The sequence below is a fragment of the Condylostylus longicornis genome, unplaced genomic scaffold (genome assembly GCF_029603195.1).
Source record: "Condylostylus longicornis isolate FDR11 unplaced genomic scaffold, ASM2960319v2 ptg000094l, whole genome shotgun sequence".
NCBI classification, from domain to species: domain Eukaryota; kingdom Metazoa; phylum Arthropoda; class Insecta; order Diptera; family Dolichopodidae; genus Condylostylus; species Condylostylus longicornis.
The window spans coordinates 364,457-387,438 of NW_026578062.1; the positions used below are offsets into that span (position 1 = coordinate 364,457).

A 22,982-nucleotide genomic window follows, 5' to 3' on the forward strand; every position below is an offset into this window, starting at 1 on the left:
TTAATAAGTAGTTCAACTCGTTCCATTCTGTTAGTTTTCGTTTGCATTTTGCTTCCAAATTCTTAAAATATTCCATTTTTATTTAGAAATAGATGGTTATAAGAATTGTGTAGGCAAGAAAGAAACAAAATATTGTAAACAAACGAGTATATTAAAAATATTGAACTGAAATAAAATTGAATTAAATTAGGTAAAAATTTTGTTATTTTTACTTTGATAACAAAATTTTTTTTCATATTTTATTTTTCATTTCATAAAAGTTAGTTAAAAACATTCGAATGTATGAAAGTTATAGTTATAAATTTAAAATTTTATACTTTGTTATACGGTACATACCTATTCAAGGTAGATACTCAATATAATGTAGTAATATGAATGTACCGCACTTATATGGCTGCTTCAAGATTATTATTGTCTACATATAAGTTACTTGATCTGAAGCCGGCTTCACTCAAGTCGCTTACTTGACTTGAAATGTTAATAATGATTTGAAATTTAGTATTAGTTTCGAGCTAATTTCACGTCAAGCCGCAATGTAGACGAAGCATAGAAATTAAGCAATTTATAAAAAAATGCCTATTACCGATACGCGTATATGTATGCATATTCATAAGAAATATTTGTTTTGAATTTTTAAAACAAAATTGAAATAAAAATAAAAAATACATAGTTTATATTACAGTAAATGTAATGACAATTACTAATTACAAATTTTAAGCTTTTTGTTAATATTATTTGTATTTTTCAAATTATATACATATGTATAGAATGTAGATTATAATTTTTTTTTATTTTAATATTCATATTTTGTTTTTCTTCGCTTTTATACAATTTCTGGCACCACGTACTGGAATAACTTACAGAAATAATACTCCCGCTTTTAAAATTCTTAATATTTTTTCCTATACTTTAAATATACGAAAAAATAAATAACTCCCGCATTTAAAAATACATTATAAAAAAACAGCTAGACATCTATTGCGTACTCTTTCCCTCTCCCAAAAATTCTGATGTGTATAAAAATGAAAATAAGAAAGTATACTGCTTAACTCTTTTAGCTAAGGGAATTTTTTGTATACAAATATTGGTGAGTGATTGCATTAGTGTGATGTAAACGGAGAGTCGAACTACTTCTTTATACATATACATTGGTTTAATTCTATGAGCATTTTTTGTTGTATGCACTATCTCAGGCATCTTTATTCTCAAGACTCCGTAATGCACAATTTACTAATACATACATACGGTGTATTCAAACTTGGTCATCATACTTTTTGTTGCGAAATATATTCTTATATTAAGTATTTTCGAATAAATTGGAAACGTTCATGGTGGTTTTGGGTGCTTGAAAATAAAAAACGATTAAATACAAAAAATATGCAGAAATTATTTTATTTCGTTTAAATATTAACAAATTAAATTTTAAACTAGTTACTTATTACAGGTAACAAATTGCATTATAATAAATTACAGGTAACACAATATTTTTCAGCTAAAACCAAAATAGTAAATACATAACAAAATTGTTTTTGAATAAACTACATAACATATTCAAATAAAAAAATAAAATTTTTAATCAATTTTTCTTAAAACTAGAAATTTTATGACAAAAATGTATTCAACTAAATTCACAAAATTTTTTAATTTTCTTTTATTAGAGATTAACATACTTATTTACATACTTATTTAAATTGTTCAAATCTTAACATTACTAAGTAATTGATTAAATTATATTTGCCACAGACAACAAAATAAAATTTAAAGTTCTTACAAATTAAAAATACTTCGGTGGTGTCGAATTCGTTTTTCCTAATGTTTGTATACATTTATCCCTGATGATTCTCGTTCTTTGGCAAAGTAAATGTAAATATAGTATTTACGCTCTCCTTTTCTCGTAGACTATCGCTTCTCCATATTTATATTAACGTAATCAAATATATTATTATATTATGTTTAAATATTACAATAGAAACTTTAAAAAGTACACCGAATCTTACTAATTTATTAAGTAATTTTTTCTTTTTAAATAAACTTTAGTACTATTTTCCATTGTTTTATTCTAAATATTATGAAAAAAAAACTAAATTTAGTTAATATAAATTATAAATCTTCATTATACCCGCACGAACGTATGTTCGAAGGGTATACTAAATTTGCCTTACCGTTTGTAACGCTAAGAAATAACGGTCTTAGATATAGACTCAAGTGTATGTTTTTCATCAGCATCAAATTCTGAGTTGATTTAGCTTTGTCTGTCCGTCCGTCCCTACGATAACTCAAAAACTAATTGAGCTAAGCTCACCAAATTTTCACAAATGATTTATAGTAGTAAGTGCCAGAACCCTATTTAAATTGGACATGATCGGGGTATCGGTTCGGGTAGCTGCCATACAACTTCAAAATTTATTTGGCTATATCTCAGAAACTATAAAAGCTGTGGTATTGAAATTTCACACAAACGAATATATTAGTAGGGCCGATGTGCTTGATAAAATTCCTTAAAATTTCTTGGCTCTTTCTGGTAGCTGCCGTACAACTTCAATAGTAGTTTGGCACAAACAATATTTTAAAAAACACATTTTCGTAAATTAATATACGGTAACTTCATAGTCAGTTATAGCATCTTTATTCGCACATAGGATAACAAATTCGTACGGGTATCACAGAGTTGACAAGGTCAACTATATTTTTTTCTCGTTTTATCTAATAACACAAACAATTAATATAATTATTCACTAAATTTAAATTAAAATAAATTTTAAACAACAAATAAATTATTTTACCGCTTAGCGAAACAGCCTTCGCGTACGAAATTTATATGTGGACTAAAGTAATGTCTTTACATCTAACAAGTCTTAATACTCAATTTTTTTTACGAAATATTACGAATTTTTGGCTTCGTTCCTGTTTTTTTCTTTAAATGCCACTGATCGTGTCATATTTCTTATTATTTTTATACCCCGCACTTCGTAAAGGGTATGTTAACTTTGGTATGGAGTTTGTAACTACTTGAAGGAGTCATCTGCGGTATGGACATATATATATATTTTTGCTCATCGTAAAATTCTGCGTTGATTTAGACATGTCCGTCCGTCCGATCGCACGATAACTCAAAAACGAATAATGCAATCGACACCAAACTTTCACAAGTTCTTTATTTTCTGCCAAGGACTAACCCTATTGCAATTGGACTAATTCGGACAACGGGTTCGGGTAGCTGCCATACAACTCAAAGAGTTTACTTTAAATATTTAACTAATAAAGAACTAATAAAGATACAAATATAAAATTTTGTATACTTGTGTCCAATTATATTCTACAAATGCTCTAAAAATTTTAATCTAATAGCTGCACCGGTTCGGGTAACTGCCATACAACTCCAAAAGCAAATTTTTTATATTCGACAAAATAATAAAGTCAGATTAATGAAACTTGGCAGTCATGTGTTCAATTATAGGTCAGGTATATTTCTGAAATTTTAGTGGAATTGTTTCAAAGGTTCGGGTACCTGCCATACAACTCCAGAAGCTAATTTCAAATATTTGGAAAAATAATAAAGTCAGATTCATGAAACTTGGCAGCCGAATGTCCAATTATAGGTCAAAGATATTTCTGAAGTTTTGGTGGAATTGCTTGACAGGTTCGAGTGGCTCCCATACAAGTCCAGAATCTTATTTTAAATATTTGGAAAAATAATAAAATCAGATTCATGAAACTTGGCAGTTGTGTGTCCAATTATAGATCAGACATATTTGCGAAGTTTTCGTGGAATTGCTTGACAGTTCGGGTACCTGCCATACAACTCCAAAAGCTCATTTTAAATATTTAGAAAAATAATAAAGTCAGATTTATGAAACTTGGCAGTTGTGTGTCCAATTACAGGTCAAAGATATTTCTGAAGATTTGGTGGAATTGCTTGACAGGTTCGAGTGGCTCCCATACAAGTCCAAAAGCTTATTTTAAATATTTGGAAAAATAATAAAGTGAAATTCATGAAACTTGGCAGTTGTGTGTCTAATTATAGATCAGATATATTTGCGAACTTTTAGTGGAATTGCTTGACAGGTTCGGGTACCTGCCATACAACTCCAAAAGCTAATTTTAAATATTTGGAAAAATAATAAAGTCAAATTCATGAAACTTGGCAGTTGTGTGTCCAATTATAGATCAGATATATTTGCGAAGTTTTAGTGGAATTGCTTGACAGGTTCGGGTACCTGCCATACAACTCCAAAAGCTAATTTTAAATATTTGGAAAAATAATAAAGTCAAATTCATGAAACTTGGCAGTTGTGTGTCTAATTATAGATCAGATATATTTGCGAAGTTTTAGTGGAATTTCTTGGCAGGTTCGGGTACCTGCCATACAACTCCAAAAGCTAATTTTAAATATTTGGAAAAATAATAAAGCCAGATTCATAAAACTTGGCAGTTGTGTGTCCAATTATAGGTCAAATATATTTCTGAAGATTTGGTGGAATTGCTTGACAGGTTCGAGTAGCTCCCATACAAGTCCAAAAGCTTACTTTAAAAATTTGGAAAAATAACGAAGTTAGATTCATGAAACTTGGCAGTTGTGTGTCCAGTTATAGATCAGATATACCTGCGAACTTTTAGTGGAATTGCTTGACAGGTTCGGGTACCTGCCATACAACTCCAAAAGCTAATTTTAAATATTTGGAAAAATAATAAAGTCAAATTCATGAAACTTGGCAGTTGTGTGTCCAGTTATAGATCAGATATATTTGCGAAGTTTTAGTGGAATTTCTTGGCAGGTTCGGGTACCTGCCATACAACTCCAAAAGCTAATTTTAAATATTTGGAAAAATAATAAAGCCAGATTCATAAAACTTGGCAGTTGTGTGTCCAATTATAGGTCAAAGATATTTCTGAAGTTTTGGTGAAATTGCTTGACAGGTTCGAGTGGCTCCCATACAAGTCCAAAAGCTTATTTTAAATATTTGGAAAAGTAATAAAGTTAGATTCATGAAACTTGGCAGTTGTGTGTCCAATTATAGATCAGATATATTAGCGAAGTTTTAGTGGAATTGCTTGGCAGGTTTTGGTACCTGCCATACAACTCCAAAAGCTAATTTTAAATATTTGGAAAAAAAATAAAGTCAGATTCATGAAACTTGGTAGTTGTGTGTTCAGTTATAGGTCAGACATATCCGTGAAGTTTCTATAGAATGGTTTCACAGGTTTGAGTAATTGCTATACAACAATGAAAGGTGCAGGGTATAATTCAATCGGTTCATACCGACTGAAACGTTTTTACTTGTTCTTGCACATTTTGTATTTCCCAATAAGGTAAGTTGAGTAGTGTCGGCTAACAAAAATGTTATTAAAAGTAATATAGGTTGACACATTTCAACAATTTGAATAATCTCATTTCGGTTATTTATATGTTACTTATAAAATTGTTTCAAATAATTTCAGTTAGTTTTTAAGTTATTAAAAATAAATATGTATGTACCTACTTCCAATAAATTGTTTTTTAAATAATTATTTTAAAACTATTTCAAACATGTAATATTGAGTGCTTCAAAACTTTTCCTGTGCTCTTCTTTTATATTTTATTAGCAGGTAAACAAGAGCAATCTATTTATAAAATGGCCCTGCCTGTGTATGAATCTTAATAATAAACGCAAACAGACAAAAATTTACATCAGTACCTTCTACCTGTCGTTTTACAATCTTTGTTTGTTTCTACCTGAGTTTTTGAGTCATTTGCTAAGATAATATTTATTTCAAAAATAAAAAAGATATTCGAATCCGGTCATAAAAATATATTATTGTCTTTTCCAAAACCTTTTAAATATTTTTTACTTAGGTAATATATTAAATTTTCAAAATTTTTCTTACAAATAGAGGTAAAATTTAGAAGTGTATACAAAATTTGTATTTAAAAAATAATATTTGATTGTATTTTAAATATTATTTTCTAATTTCCTCTTCAAATTTTTTCTTTACATATTTATATCAATATTTAATAATTATCTTTCATTAATTATATTTTCAATTTGACACCACAGTTACTTCCCATATCTTGAGTTAACTTACCCTATGAGAAAAAAAAGCTGTTCACTTAAAAATAATGAAATGCTTTCAGTAACATATAAAACGTTGAAGGCGAAGGTTGCGCTTGTTGTTTTTCCGCTGCTTCAAGAATTTTAAAATGAAAATATGAATGAATTAAAATGAAAATATTAATATATTTTTTTGATTTTTCAAATATATTTTCTAAATTTCACCTGCTTTATAATAAGTGTGAATTTATTTTAATATTTCCTCTCAAAAAATAGCCATTCGATTTAAAAAACCCATATAAAATGCTTTCAAGTTTCTCTCTGAGCATTGGGACTTGTTAGATATAAAGACATTAACTAAAGAAATGAAAAGTCTTTTTTCTGAACAAAAAACTTTTTATACACACATACGCAAAAATATTAGGCATCTTGTACATTATAGGAGTCTATGGTTTTGCGTATTTGACTTTTTTTTCATGCACATTTTTTATATTATTAAGAATGAAATATTATGTTTGTGTATGGTACATTTTATCAAGTTAATTTCGCTGTAAATTGATATAAAAAAAAAAATTTGGAATCCTTTTTTTGGATGAAAAAAATTTTTTTTTAATTTAGGGTTTTTTTAAGTTTTTAATGGCGTCCCTGTTTTTGTCGCCCATTGCAAATGCATGTTTTGCATATATGAGAAGTTCGGCCTTGCATTCTAGAAAAACGAGATACGCAATACCAAATAATTCTTCTCACACTACTCCTAAATGTAATATTACACAAATATATTATAGTTACTCATTTTCTTTAATTTACATACTTACTCTACATTTTTGTTTTACCAATGTTTAATTATGTTAATTATATATTTTCATATTCTTTTATTGCAGGAAATATAGAAGTTCAAAATTTGATAAATCGGAAGAAAATGGTAAAAGGAAAAAATTTCGTAAAGGCAAGGTAATTTTTTCAAGGTTTATTGTGTTTTTAGATCTTTAAGAGTTTTCAATCAATTTGGATCAACACTATATTATTCGTGACATACCGCAGTGGCAGGGACACTACCAAATGTAGATAGGTACTAGGCTGTCATAATCATGTGACATATCGCTCTAAAGATTTTTAAAAACGAAATAGTCTCGAAAATCTCCTTAACTTTTGTTTGGTTACTTTTTTCCCTTTGTGTTTCAAATCCCCGAAAAAATCCTGAAAGGATCTATATTAAATTAACTAGTGACGGCAAAAGAAAGTGACTAAAGTATAGGTGCATTAAGTGTGAGCTGTATACATCTATTATAAAGAACTAAAATACTTAAATTCAGTTAAAGTAATGACAACCTATTAGAATTGACAGACAATCAAACATCCACTGTTAAAAATTTACTGTAAATTCCCCCGAAAATGCCAGCATAATTTCAGTTTCTTCGGTCAATCCGATTTTAATGAGCATTTTATATGTATTCCGAAATTTGTATTCCATAGCAAATTATACTAAATTTTCTGTAAATGAACTTTTTAAAAAAAAGTTGAAGTTAATAAAATTGTGAAAAAACCGGCGGCTTAAATTTTTAAAAATTCATATTATTTTTAACACACATTAAAGAATAAAAAAAAATACACGTATTCATTTCACTCTGCAGCTAATTTTAATAAAAAATTAAAAAAAATTAAATATTCAAATTTTTTTAGAATTTACTACTCCGAAATAAAGTAAACTTGAAGTCCTTGTTACAAAATTTTTACGTTTCCGAATCAATGATATATTATTAGTTCTGTAAAAATTTAAAATTTACCTGTTTCTTCTAACACAGAAAAACTGTGAAGGAATGTCAGGAAATAATATTAACCTTAAGTTAATAATATTAACCTTAATCTCGAAACGGCTTTTAACAGATAGTTGCAGTTACTTTGTTCTAAGACGCTAGCTTGGATGGTCTTCAAATTTTAAAAGTTTATAAGTATACCATTATTATTTAACCAGAACAGAACTTTCCTGTGTCTCCTATCCATCTGGATGTATTATTATGTACATTCCTAAAAAAACATTTAAAAACATGAGTAGTACAAATACCATACTACAAAATGAAAAAATGGAAATGTGTTTACTTATTAGTATTTTATGTGTTTATTTATTATTATTTTATTAGTATTTTATGTGTTTACTTATTATTATTTTTAATTTATCAATATTCACCCGTAGCTATTCGAGAATTCAACATGGCCACATTGCCAGTGTAGATGGCGGGATATTCTTTTTTGCCGCCGCAGGCGTGATCTACTCCCATGGGCCGTCTCGATGGATTTTCCCACCTGATAAGCGAACTACCTTTTTTGCACAGGAGAGCCCCTCTCCAGAGTGGCTCTAAAATGATCATCTAGTACCCTTTCCATTGTTTTGAGATCCCATAAAAACATCCATATTAGGATGAGAGCAAGTTCCTCCAAAACCTTCTGCGGCATCGTAGGAATAATATAGCATTTATAAAATACTCTCTATGTTTCATGACACAGTTCCTTATTTCTCCACTTACTTCAGGAACACCCAAATCCCTATAAATGTTACTATTGCGTACATATTAGGAAGCAGTCACCATATCACGAAGCACGTATTTTGTTGATATGTGTTTGCTTAGCACAATTCCATAACTTTATATGTGCAAAATAATTAAGTCTATATGTTCATATAGACTTAATTATTTTGTACGTATAATATGGGGAATACTGAATAATTGGAATAATTTTTTTTAATTTCTATTATCGGCACCAACCTTGTTAAAAACGATTTTTCAAAAAGTTTTGATATTATTGATAACAGAAGTATCGGCCTTATATGACTTTGTCTTATTTGAGGGCTTACCTGGCTTTGTTATCATAACAACTTTCCCTACTTTGCAAGCATGAGGAACATATCAAAAATATAAATGCCTTTTTCGGTAATTCTCTTATTATCTCATCAATAATAAGATCGAAATCTGGAACTTTAATTGATTCAGGCGATTTTATTGCTTGACAGAATTAATTTAAAATGGACAAAAAATTATCGGAAAATATTTCATCTTTATGATTATTGTCTTTTACTCATGGCCCATCTGGTTTTTTCAAGAGTAGATTTGCTTTACCAGGTTTTTAGTACTCTTTCTTTTATATGATACTAAGTTTAAATTTTCTAATTTTCATTTGAGTGTTTCAAAAAATCTTCACAATCGTTTAATTTTTTTTCGTAATAATAAATCAGTTACAGTTTTAGGATAATTACTTGATACGGGTTTGAATTATATATACATAGCTTTTCCAGGTGCCTTCCCGTATTAATTTAATAAAACCTTTCACTTCGAAGTCTAATTGACCTTTCTGTAGTTTCCCGTTTAAATTTCAATTTTTAATAATGTCCTGTTTGAAGTTTACCCAATCTGTGGTTCAGTTAACAAAAGTGGATTGACCCTCGTTTTTTAACCAGTTGCTCACCAAGGTTTAATATACAGCAAAGTGATCCGAATGAAAAATAAAACTATGTTCCAAATTCAAAAAACTTGATGAAATCCTCTTGAATATAAAAAAGTCAATAAGATCTGAGATCTTTTTGGCATCTCTAGGTCCAATTGGTCGGATAGTTTTCCTTATTTCTCTATCACTGATTGCGGTCATTCCAAAACAACAGTCCATATGTTTGGCATTATAGATAGCTCTTTGTAAGAATCGATTTCCACCCGCAAGTAGGCAATATTCTTAATAGACTCAATTTTAACGGTAATAAGTTGAGCCTAAGTGCCTCTTCTAGAAAAAGAAGTTCCTAGAATTGATTCTTCTTTATTTTTTTGTGTTCTTAATTAAAATAGCACTACTTCCTCTTAAATGATTACTAGGATGAGTGGCCCTACAATAATTTTAACAAAATACACCCACATTAATCTAGTTACAAGTTAATCAAACTTAAATTACAGGTTAATTTGTTATCAAAAACTGTTTCAGAAAACGACTGATTCGATTTCTTCTACGGAAATTTCTGCAATTTTTATACTGACTTTTTTATTTAAAGCAATACGACGTTAACGCTGATAAATCAACAATCTTGTCTTGGAAAAATTTATCTTAATTTTACTCATCTGAAAAAGTTATATCAAAGTAGCTCTTAATCCCTAAGCTATACTATTTTCTAAATTAATGGTATCAAGAACAGCAAAAACCCCAAAACAGAACTTTAGATCGTTTATGTATGGTGTTATTTGGACACCCTTATGTTGTCAAATAACATTATATATAAACGTTGCATTTGTTGTTTCAGTCGTTGAATGATTTATATTACTGTCGATTCTCTATTTAATTTATGCAAAAAAGTATTAAAATTCAAGGAATGAAATGCTTTCTGCAAATCGAAAAATAAACCTGCAAACTTTTTGTGGTGTTCTAAGTTTTGACCTATGACATAACTTCAACAACGTCGGCTAGAGCACTTGAGGTAGCCATTTTCCCTTCAGGAAACCCCGTAAATAATCACCTATCCTACTAAATAATAGCTTAACTAAAACTAAAGTTTTTAATTTGCAAAAGCGAAGTTAAAATAGCCCAAAAAAAATAAAAATTTTGCAAAAGTAAAATTAAAACAAGTAAAAACGTTTCAGTCGATTTATACCCTGCACCTTTCGTTTATTGTAAAGAAATTACTCGAACCTGTGAAACCATTCTATAGAAACTTCACGGATATGTCTGACCTATAATTGGACACCCGACTGCCAAGTTTCATGAATATGACTTTATAATTTTTCCAAATATTTAAAGTTAGCTTTTGTAGTTGTATGGCAAGTACTTGAACCTGTCAAGCAATTCCACAAAAACTTCACAAATATATCTGATCAATAATTGGACACACAACTGCCAAGTTTCGGGAATCTGACTTTATTATTTTTCCAAATATTTAGAATAAGCTCTTGGACTTGCATGGAAGCTACTCGAATCTGTAAAGAAATTCCATCATAACTTTGGAAATATGTCTGACCTATAATTGGACACAAGACTGCCAAGTCTCATGAATCTGACTTTATTATATTTCCAAATATTTGAAATGAGCTTTTAGAGTTGTATGGCAAGTACCCGAACCTGTCAAGCAATTCCACTAAAACTTCGCAAATATATCTGATCTATAATAGGCCATATAACTGCCAAGTTTCATGAATCTGACTTTATTATTTTTTCAAATATTTAGAATAAGCTTTTGGACTTGTATGGGGGCTACTCGAGCCTGTCAAGCAATTCCACTAAAACTTCAGAAATATATCTGACCTATAATTGGACACACAACTGCCAAGTTTCATGAATCTGACTTTATTATTTTTCCGAATATAAAAAATTCGCTTTTGGATGGCAGCCACCCAAACAGATGCATCTATCTTATTAAAATTTTTAGAGCATATGTAGAATGTAATTGAACACATGTATACAAAATTTTATATTTATAGCTTTATTAGTTTTTGAAATATTTAAAATAAACTCTTTGAGTTGTATGGCAGCTACCCGAACCCGTTGTCCGAATTAGTCCAATTGCAATAGGGTTCGTCCTTGGCACAAAATAAAGAACTTAGGACGGACATGTCTAAATCGACGCAGAATTTTACGCTGAGCAAGATTATATATATGTATATGTCCATACCGCAGATGACTCCTTCAAGTAGTTACAAACTCCATACCAAAGTTAATATACCCTTCACAAAGTGCAGGGTATAATAGGTCGATAATTTATATGTACATATATAAATTACATATGTATGTATATGTATGTAGGTATCTAACTTATTTCCTCTTTTAAAAATGAGCGTAATTTTAGAAAATTCAAAAACAAGTCGATTAATAAATACTACTTATAATTATTTTATTAAACGAATTATTTAATATTTTTGAAAAAATATTTGACGTTACAAAAATCGGGATATTACTTCAACCTAAGGATTTCGTATTTTTCAATTCTTTTATTTTACCTATCTTTAACACTCTTAACGTCAGGTTTTGAAGACAATGGAAAATTGAATTTGTTATATGAATAATTCAAGGGAAAGTAATTTATATACACATCACCGATCAACTGATTATACACATCTTCTACATTACAAGGAATTTTATCATTTATTGAATCCGCAGTATCCTTACTTTCTTAATTTAACGTAGTATCGACATGAGCACCGTCTCGTGATTTTTTTAAGCGTGATTTTTGTGTCTCTAAAAAAGACATACATGCATATATATAACATTAAGGCGCACAACATTTTTAATCTTGTTATTAAGTTATGTCTATGCTCTTATCTATACAATTAAAAAAATGAAATACACTCCCATATATCATTTCTTATCACTACTGCGAGTCAGCAAGTTAATATTTAATTTTAATACGTTCATTTGTTTATAAAAAAAGTTATCTCTGCTTTTGATTATTTATAAATTAACAAACCGCGTGACAACTAAATATGTTCCACTAAATTCCGTTTGACAAATTTCCATCTACAACAACTAACTAGTCGCCGTGCGTATCGTTCTTATCGAGTGTCGATGTGTAGTTTCTTTAAATTATTTTATTTAAGGAAATACAAAATATACATATGTACATGATATAAAGAAAATTAGTGCGATTAAAAGCTTTTTCTTCCGCGTAAATCAATTTAAAATTATTATATGCAAAAGAATCGTTTAAAAACATATATTTCTTAAAACTAATTCACTTTTCAATTAATTTATTTTCAGAAAAGTAAAAAAAACATTGACTCCGCAGATGAATTTTGCCCTTCAAAGAGGTATTACAAATTTTTAATATATCAATATATTTTCTTTTTGTATTTAATTATGGGAAGTAAAAAAATACTAAGTAATAAAATATAAGCCTCCATATAGCATATTAAAATATTGTCCTCCAAATTTTCGTTTAAAACCGTTTGGTTGTTTCGAAAACGATCAACGCGTTTTGCTAACCAACTTTCTTTTGACTTTACTAAAACAATTCCTTTACAATGACACAAAGTTTTGCTTTAAAAATTTATTGATTTAATTTTAAATTAAGATACATATATGTATTTGTTATTTACAATGTTTTTTAACGAAATCCGCTTGCAAAAAACATACCATCATAGTTCGTTTAAAAATTTCAGTTAATTAATAATATTAAACTAATATTAAACGGAATTTGCAACAAAATTACAAAATAGTATGTCTTATCAATCATTGTTTATATTAGTATTGTTTACTTTAATTACATTACATTAGGAATGTTCGTCATTAGCTACATTACATACATAGTTATTAATTTTGTATACATTTTATAAAAAAAAAATAAATATTCGGTAATGAAAAAACCAGTTCAAAGATAAAATTTTGTACTTTCTTCAACAAGTTATTCTTTAAAAACTTTATAAAGTTTTTGCCTGAGATAAAATACTTTTTGAACAAAAATGAGAGAAAATTGTGGCATTCTAATTTTCTCACTGTTTAAAGTTTTCTTGAATTTTGTAAAGAAAAATTTATTGTTTTAAAAACTATTGTTATTGTTAGACGGTTTTATTTTTGAAAAAAAAAATTTATCAACAATAACTTTTTTCCAAACCTTTTCAATTAAAAATAAAATAACCAAAATGGGTTCGCAAATGGTTTTTTAAGCTTCACACTTTTGCAATATAAAATTAAAATTTTTGGTTTTTGGTATAACGAAAAAATATTCGTTTATGTTCGAATAAATTTTTTTTATAATTTTATAGTAAATGTGCATATGCATTTTAACATCACAATACCTTACTGCCTTTATAAAAGAACATAATGTAACGTATAATGAACATACGTCTTTCTTCATAATTTAAACTTCGCATAATTATTCATTCTAAAACAATATACTTTATAAATAATTGTGGTGTAAATATTTTAACCGAAGAAATTTTAGTTTAAAACAAAAGTTTTCTTTTATTTGAAATGTTTTTCAAAATTAAAAAAATTACCGAATTATGAATTAAACTTAACATTATTGAATAAGTATTTCATTTAAATAATATTTACAAGTATTTAGTGGAGAACATCCATTTATTTTTTCATTAAGAATAACAATTTTAAACTATGCACCTTTTTTTTCCAAAATAATTTGTTCTTTTTTCCTTTTGTTGTATTTATTTTATATGTAAGTTTCTATAAAACAATAGTCTTTTTTTAACACTTTTTTTATATATTTTCTAATTGTTCATTCACAAACTGCGGTAGTTTAAAAGAGAAAGAGATAGAAACAAAGTTTGAAAGTGACTCGTTGTGTTCTAATATGCAAGGAGGTTACTCAGGGTAGTTCCTTACATTCCTAATTAAGATAAATTCACTTTCAATAAATTTTTTGCCACACCGCAGGTTTCACATCACAAGATATGGTTTGATTATATGTTGAAACCTTTTCGTTGCAAAATCCTAAGTTTCAAATATGATATTTAAATATTTGACTTTAATAATTCCTAATTTTTTACATACATACATGTATATACATACATATATACTCGTATGTACAATAGAACTTTTTTACATACGTTGCACACATATATAGAATTTAAATTTTTTTTAGAAAATGTGAATATCTACATATTAAAGTTTAAATAAATATTGAGTATTTTAAACTGAATTTTATGGATAATATCAAATATCATTTTCACTTGATTTTATTGTACGGGTATTAATTTTATTTTGATTTTAAAAAGTGAGCTGATAGTTCATTCCTTTATTTTTCATTGCTTAACATATATGTAGCAATTGGAGGGACATATATAAAACTCAATTGAGGTTTTATTGGTTTGCATTACGTTAGGTAAGGATGTTTAGCTTTAATATTATTTGCAAACAATTTTAGTATATGTTTATATAGGTAAATGATATGAATATATATAATTTTATCGAATATGCAAATGTATGGATTTTTTTCTAATTTTTTAATAAAGTTCTTATATTTTGGCAAATTTTAGAAGTTCACCTTCAAAAAAAGTTTTAGAAAATATTAAAGAGGACGGATGCAGAAAATCAAAAGAGCTTTCCGTTACAAATAAGAAAAAAAAGGATTATGAAAAATATATTAGCTCGCCGGATGATAGATGTGATGGAAAATTAACTCCAGTGCTTTTGAATAACATAAAGGTCGACGAGAAACCAAACATTGGATTGAACACGCAGCCCTACAAGTTGTCAAGATCACCATCATCACAAAGATCCCCTATTTTAAGTGTAAATTGTATAAATTCTGAATCTAAAACCAATATTTCATTTCAAACTTCTTTAAATGAGGTTAAATATTTTGGTAAACACCAAAAATTTGAAAATAAAACTATAAATTCCACTGAGATAAAAGCACTATGTAATTCGCGTAAAAATTATAAAACTTGTAGTGTTTCTGCTCCTGACAATTTAAATATGCGAGTTTCAACAAGTTTTAATGACGAAAATGCGTTTAATGAGTTCCAAACAATTGGCAGAAGCCAATATAATAAAATGAACAATATCGCTTGCTTAGAGTTTTACGAAGAAAAAGAAAAAAAATCAAATTCTTTAAATTTATATAACAATGATGTCAATTGCAAAAGCCAAAAACATTTGCATTCTACGAAGGTAGCAACAACGTCATTAGAAGGGATCAAGAGCGCAAAATATAATGGAAACGACAGACGCTATGATAATTACAATGAAAACACAATTAGTGGAAAAGATTTAGATTCTTATGTTAATGCAATAATGGTAGACGAATATAAAGAGAAGAAATTGAATGATTTTGAACTTTTAAATGAATTAAAAAATAATATTGCCATAAAAGCAAGAGAAAAAATTAAAAGTATTGAAAAAGTGTCAAACAAAACTTTTTTTACTGTACCAAGTGTTAATAAATTCATATCTGGAATTTCATCTTCGCCTGAATCTAGAAAAGGCTATTACTCCAATTTATCAACATTTCACATGAAAGAAGCTAAGAATTCTGGAGAGCTTTTCCAATCCAATTCGCAAACTGTTGACGAAAACATAAAAGTATCTGATAAACTACAAGCAGGTGAACCAACAACAACTGAGTTAAGAGAACTAAATGATTCTAATAAAGAGAAATTATTAGATGTTAATGTTAAACCTTCGTCATCTTACAGTCGTTCAAAATCTAGGTTAGAAAAAACTAACTTTATTGGACTTTTCAGTGAAAATTTTTAAATAAATTTACTTTTCTAGGTATTCCACAGAGAGTAGTGCTAACAGTTCACGATCCAACTATTCATATTCTTCTGGCCGTACCTCTCATAGTTACAGTCGCAGTTCATCACGGTACGTAACGTTAGTGAAATCATATGCTTTAAAAATCAGTAGTGCTGTAAATATTTATAATCACAAACAACAGCATGGTAAAAATAAACGCAAACTCACGACGTATTGTACCTCTAGTACTTTACAATATTACGCGTTCCGAATTGTAGAAAACGCATTTTCCAGCAAAGTGTATTAAAAAACTTCTTGATGCGTTTCGTAAGATATTTACCATATGTTAATTTATATTATATATATAGCTACTTCTCAGGTGGCAAAAAGTACGGGTACTGCTAGAAGAATGATACTTTTTATTATTAGAAACACAAACCGAGAACGAGAAATAAATAATATGCGAAAATATAATGATCTTACATATATTTTAAGTTCGAAAAATCGAAATAAACTTAAATAAATGTCAGATTTTATAAAAGACATCAGATGTTTTGTGGCAAATGAATATTAATGCTTCATTTGTTATTGTTTTGAATATTATGTAGTTAGAATTTTATTTTTATTGTTCCAAGCGAAAAACTGTAAAATGCTAAATTGTAATCCATTCATATATACATACATACATATAATTGAATAAAATTATTATTTTGTTTTTGACTAAACCTTTTTCTTTATTTGGAAAATTCAATCCTATATGTTCACCCACAGTTTTAAAAAAACAGGTATCCATTCATAATTATGTATGTTTGTATTAATAATTTTATTTCTAATTGTTCCAACAGCAAAATTTTCGATTCCAATACATTCATATGTACATACGTTCATTTGTTGGAAAGAAAAATTTTAAAATCTTCAATTCTAAAACATTCATATATACATACATACAAATATTCATATATACATACATACATATATTTGAATAAAATTATTATTTTGTTTTTGACTAAACCTTTTCTTTATTTGGAAAATTCAATCCTATATGTTCACTCACAGTTTGAAAAAAACAGGTCTCCATTCATAATTATGTATGTTTGTATTAATAATTTTATTTCTAATTGTTCCAACAGCAAAATTTCAAAATTTTCGATTCTAATACATTCATATGTACATACGTTCATTTGTTGGAAAGAAAAATTTTAAAATCTTCAATTCTAAAACATTCATATATACATACACACATATATTCATATATACATACATACATATATTTGAATAAAATTATTATTTAGTTTTGACTAAACCTTTTCTTTATTTGAAAAATTAATTTTTGTATGTTTACCCCCATGATTTAATAATTATGCGTTTAAAATTTATTTTTATATATTCTACAGTTTTGAATATTATTATATTCATATAGAAAGCTTAAAAAAAATTACTCAGGAAGCTTTAAAAAAAGATATACATACATACATATTTATGTACTTAAAATTTTTGCGAATTTTTCCAAACTATTATAAGAATATTTTTTTGGAAATTTTCTTTAAACTTTTATAATAACATAAGAATAAAACACAAAATTTAAACAAAATAAAAAAAAAATTTTAAAATAATCCAAAAATGATCCAATAACCTCCTGGCTATGAGACTACCACGCTAACCACTAGGCTACGCAGTACCTTGAATTTTCCTTTATAATTCTATATTTTATTCATATTTCGCATAACTCATCAAAAACCATCATATTTTACATTATATATATATAGCTACTTCTCAGGTACCAAAAAGTACGGGTACTTCTAGAAGGGCTAGAGACATGGGACAAAAGGCATTAGATAGGATTTTACCTCTAGAGTCCCAGAAAAAGCAAGAATTCCACCCGCCCTCCCTCTTTACCCCCTCCCAAGATGCTTTGTAACCGTTTTTTACAAAATGGTACTACATCCTTCAGGGGTAATATTTTATTTAATTTTGGTGGTATAAAAATTGTATGTATGTAAATTCATATTTGGAAGTGTGAGTTATAACAAAAAGTGATCACTTTTTTAAGAAAATTGTAATGTTTTAATAAAATCTACATTGTTTTGTAATAATTATGTACGTATGCATTTAGTTATGCATTCTTTTCGCGATCTGTTGCAAAATGTATTAGTAAGCAATGCATATGTAAGTGTACATTAAGCTTCTTGACAATATATTTTTAGGGTAAAATTTTATAAGAAAATGTTATTCTATTGCATTAAACTTTTTACAAGTAAGCTATTTACAAAAAAATATTTGGAACGGAAATTCGATGATATTGATTTGTAAGTGTGAAGCTTTTCTAATTTCATTTAAAAAAAAATAAAATTATCAATTAAAAAAAATTTCATCTGGCAAATCGCATTTTTCAGGGTTCGAACCTGGGACTTTTTGCATAGAAATCGTATGCTCTACGTATTACCCTATATATTAGTATTGATGTTAACTCATTCTACAGTCACGCGTTTTATTCGCATGTATTATAAACTCCAAATGAATTTTAGTAGCAAGTTATTTCATGCGTATACAGTAATTTATCGCTTAAAGTGCTTATTGTTAAAGGTATTTTACGATTTTATGCGACATAACTTAAAGCGAGGTTCTAAAATAAATTACTAAAAGATATTAGGTCTCAAAGGAACTAATTATTTGTTTAATTATGTACTTTTTCTTAATTAGTTTTAAGAGCTTTCCTTATTTTAAGTTTTATCTTATAAAATATTAGGAAAAAAACATATTTATTTGTAAATTACGGGTGTGTTTTTGAAGAGGAAAAAAGTAAACTCAAAATACATCACACACAGAATGGAACACAATTTCAAAACTCCAGGCATAATACTTGCAAGGCTTGCAATGCAAGCACACACGACTAGTTTTAATTAAAGAAGAAAATTGTCAATTGACTAGTAATTTTAACGATGGGGGTAATAAAGAACTGTGACATCCAAATTGCAAGTAAAACTCAAACTTATGAAATTTATGATCCAAGTTTTAAACTGAAAATTATGTTTATAATGTCCACTTATCCAAAATGTTTAGTAAACGCAAAATAAAAGCAAACCGTGCATTTAAAAATTTGAGTATACTTTACTTAAACTTTCAAAACATTATAGTATGCATTGAAAATTTAAATCGAAAAGCTGAACATTTTTCATGAAATTTAAAATTTTTTTTAAAGCTTTGTTTTGAGACGGTTTGAATGTCACAGGAATTTCATAAAAACTATCTAGAAGTATAACAGTTAATGAACCAAAATTTGTATCCCGAAAGAAGAATTTTAGTTATGAGTTTAAATATAATTGAAGACGGTTTCCAGTCTTCCTTTTTGACAATACGGAATGCATAGGGTATAATCGTAAAGTAATCGATCAGTAATCACCTAAAAATCATGTATGAAAATGCATTAATACGGTAATACTTTAAATATTTGGTGTCGAAAAATGTCAAAAATACGCATCGTATACGCATTATATTAAATCAACGGTGCATCAATTTTTTTTTTTTGATTTTGTATTGATGCAAAGTTTTGCATCAACACAAAAGCTGAGGAGTAAATAATTTATTATTTTAACTCAATAACTAATAAAGTTAATTCGTTTTTTACATACAGTATTAATATTTTTAAATATTCCATTATATTAAAATTACCAAAATTTAATTGAATTTAAAAATTTTTTTTAAATAGATTTTCATTTGCTAATAATTTTAATTAAACAAAATCTTTTCAAAATAAACGTCAAAAAATTTATGATTTAGAAAGCGTCCAAAAAAATCAAAATAATATTGCATCAGCAAGATGCAATATTATTTTGACATTTTTGATACACGCTTTACAGCAACAAAAAAATGTTGCTGATGCTACACCGATGGCATCAGCAACATTTTTTTGTATCGACGTTGGATTGATGCATATTTTTGATTACTTTCCGATTATACTCATACTTCTCATTTTTTAGTGACGGTGAAATAATTCTTAAACAATATCCTCAAAATTCTTCTTTCACTTCTCTCCGCGTACTTTAAAAGCATCTCCAAAAAATTGAAATAGTTTTACAACAATTTTAACTAAATATAAAATAATATTTAATTGATAAATTTTAATATGTACATACATATTTCGTTTTTTCTAACAAAACATTGAGACTTATTCTAGTTGTCGCGTCACTTACGTGACATTTGTCGTTGTCGCTGTCACATCATTTGAAATGGGGTATTCTGGTTGTCGAGTGACGTGAGTGCGAGAAATAATCGAAAATGAAACGTTTAAAGTGAAATTGATACATTTTAAAAAGAAATTTCGGCGAGTAAAGTTCAAACTACAAAAAATTTTCAGTATATATATTTATATTTTTAAATAGTAAAAAAAGTAATTTGCATTATAGTTTACGAATTCATCTCATTCCTGTAGAGATGAAATTAAAAAAAAAAAACAACAATTGAGGATTGAAAGATTTAAGATTAGCGACGGCTCTAATCCATTGGATTTGCCAAATTTTTTCTAGTAAATTAGTTCCAAACGTTTTATTTTATTCACAGATATATAAACTATTACAGACTTCCAAAGGAGGCCTTTGTATATTTACTGAATATATTCGAGGAAAAAACGAGTACCCGTAAAAAGCGTGCCCTGTCATGAAATTTCCAATTCTTCAAATTTATAAATACTTTCACGGTAAAAACCAAAATTTAATTATATATCTTATGACTTGATTTATATATAAAATTAATTTTTTTATGATTTTGTTAAATTGTTTTGTTTTAACTTGCATTTTTGGTAAATCCTTCTTTCTTGTCACTTGTAAATACTTTTCGACAAAAAACGTCGTTTCACTACGACATATCTCGCATCAAAACGACAACTGGAATATGGCTGAAACACATTTTCCCGCTATTCCCCGACGATTGTCACTGCGATCGTCGCTTAGAATATCAAATTCAAGTCGTAACGACAATTGTCGCTCTACTTCAACAACTAGAATGAGGCTCATTTTTTTTTCAAAATGATAACAAGATCATTTTGTCATCCAATTTGGAATTTCTTTGTTCTCGGGATTGTCTGTTTCAAAGATGATCAAATAGGTCCCGGTTGATCATGTTACTGATGTTATTTCTTCATACTTTGATAACTCATCCCTATCTTGCATATATCACTGAAGGTATCTTTGATAACCCAGTTCTATTCTAGATTGTACTTAATTTGCGGCAAATCAAAAATAGTGATAATTTTTCGAATTAAACTTTTTATTAAAGTCTTTAAAATTTTGAATTTCAAATGGTTTCTTTTGCTATATGTCGTATACCGAAAAAGAAATTAAATTTTAATGACTTAAATTAAAGCTTAAGAAACTACCTTAAATTCTGTAAAAATCATTATGGAAGTTTCAAAAAAGTTTCATGAAAAATTGTCGGGACAAAAAAAGGTTAACAAATGAAATATCAGGGAAATTGCAGTTCTTCTAAAATTCGAATGCTTGTATTTCCAAAAAACAACCTAACCTAAATGTTTCTAACCTAAATGTGCATAAGTAAAGTGATACAAACACAAACTATTCATTTATATTCTCAAAAAAAAAGACAATTATATGTGAAATTTGATTTTATCTGTTTTTTTGTACTGCATTTCAGATGTTCCAGCAGTTTATCTCGGTCAAGAAGTCGTAGTAGAAATCACTCAAGATCACCTTCAATTCCACGTCGGCGCGGTTCACCTAGTTTTTTGGAAAGAAGAAGAATAACAAGGTTAAATATAAATAACTACTTTACCAAATTTTTATAGTTATTATATTTCAAAGTATTTTATTAAAGTTGCTCAGCTATGAAATCTATTTAGGATGTATGTATGTATGTAAAAAGATTTCGTAATATTTAATTGTAGTTTACTTTATTTATATTTTTTCAGTTGTTATATTTTTAATTTTAATATAATGTTTAGAAATTAATTTATATTAATTTATTAGAGTTTTATTATCAAGTAATTTTTATACATAGAAACATAATAAATATATTTTAAGTTTAATTCCATTGTGCACTATTCATTAGTTAATTTCTTTTTAATTTTTTTTAATACTTTCTTTTATAATGATTACCAATAAAATTTCACAACTTCTTTTGTTTTACTTTAATTTCCTTTATTTATGATAGCTTTTTTATATTTTGAATAGATTTTTTATTTTTGCCACTTTTTCAGAAAAAAAAAATGAAAAAAGGCGCTTTTTAGTTTCACTCCATCAGTCCCAAAACTTATACACTCTTGAAGATAGAAAGCTGAAATGTACTTCATTAGAAACCTACTTCCGTAGAATAAACATTTTCCAAATTTTGTTAATGGAAAAAAGTAAAATCGGGCTTTTTTTACCGCTGCACAACAAAATTAAATACTAAGAAAGTAAATTGGTTGTTAAAATTAACCGTTAACTAAAACCTGCTTTTTTGGAAGTTTTGTTTTCGTTTCTCTTCTAGACCGTAAGTCGTAGGACTGAAATTTAAGCAGAAAATTTTTTTCCATCTCCACCCCTTAAGTTATCGCCTCTTGAATTTTTGACATCTTATATTTCCGAAACTGCAACCTTTTTCAAATTTCTGTAAATGCAGAAAGCTAACGGTAAATGTGATGCCTGCAAAAAATATAATTGTTTTTCTTAACTAACACAATTAAATCTTAAATTCAACTATTATGCTAATAGCTCTGTCAATTTTATTTTACATCATCTTAAATTTATTCAACCTTTGGATGAATTCCACTCGTAGAATTCTACGAATTGCGAACTTAGCTACGAC

At 27.8% G+C, this 22,982-nt stretch overlaps 1 protein-coding gene across 5 annotated transcripts in view; it reads left to right on the plus strand.

The window, feature by feature from the left end:
* LOC129613890 (uncharacterized) overlaps positions 1 to 22,982 on the plus strand; it is a 72,835-nt gene that overhangs the window by 32,595 nt on the left and 17,258 nt on the right. For 4 of the 5 annotated variants that reach the window (XM_055528200.1, XM_055528201.1, XM_055528202.1 and 1 more), the window contains 5 exons: positions 6,911 to 6,980; positions 12,747 to 12,796; positions 14,957 to 16,156; positions 16,221 to 16,313; positions 21,831 to 21,944. In XM_055528200.1, coding sequence (XP_055384175.1) covers positions 6,911 to 6,980; positions 12,747 to 12,796; positions 14,957 to 16,156; positions 16,221 to 16,313; positions 21,831 to 21,944 — 1,527 coding nt within the window. The remainder of the gene's footprint in view (positions 1 to 6,910; positions 6,981 to 12,746; positions 12,797 to 14,956; positions 16,157 to 16,220; positions 16,314 to 21,830; positions 21,945 to 22,982) is intronic. The other variant, XM_055528204.1, reaches the window with a different exon arrangement.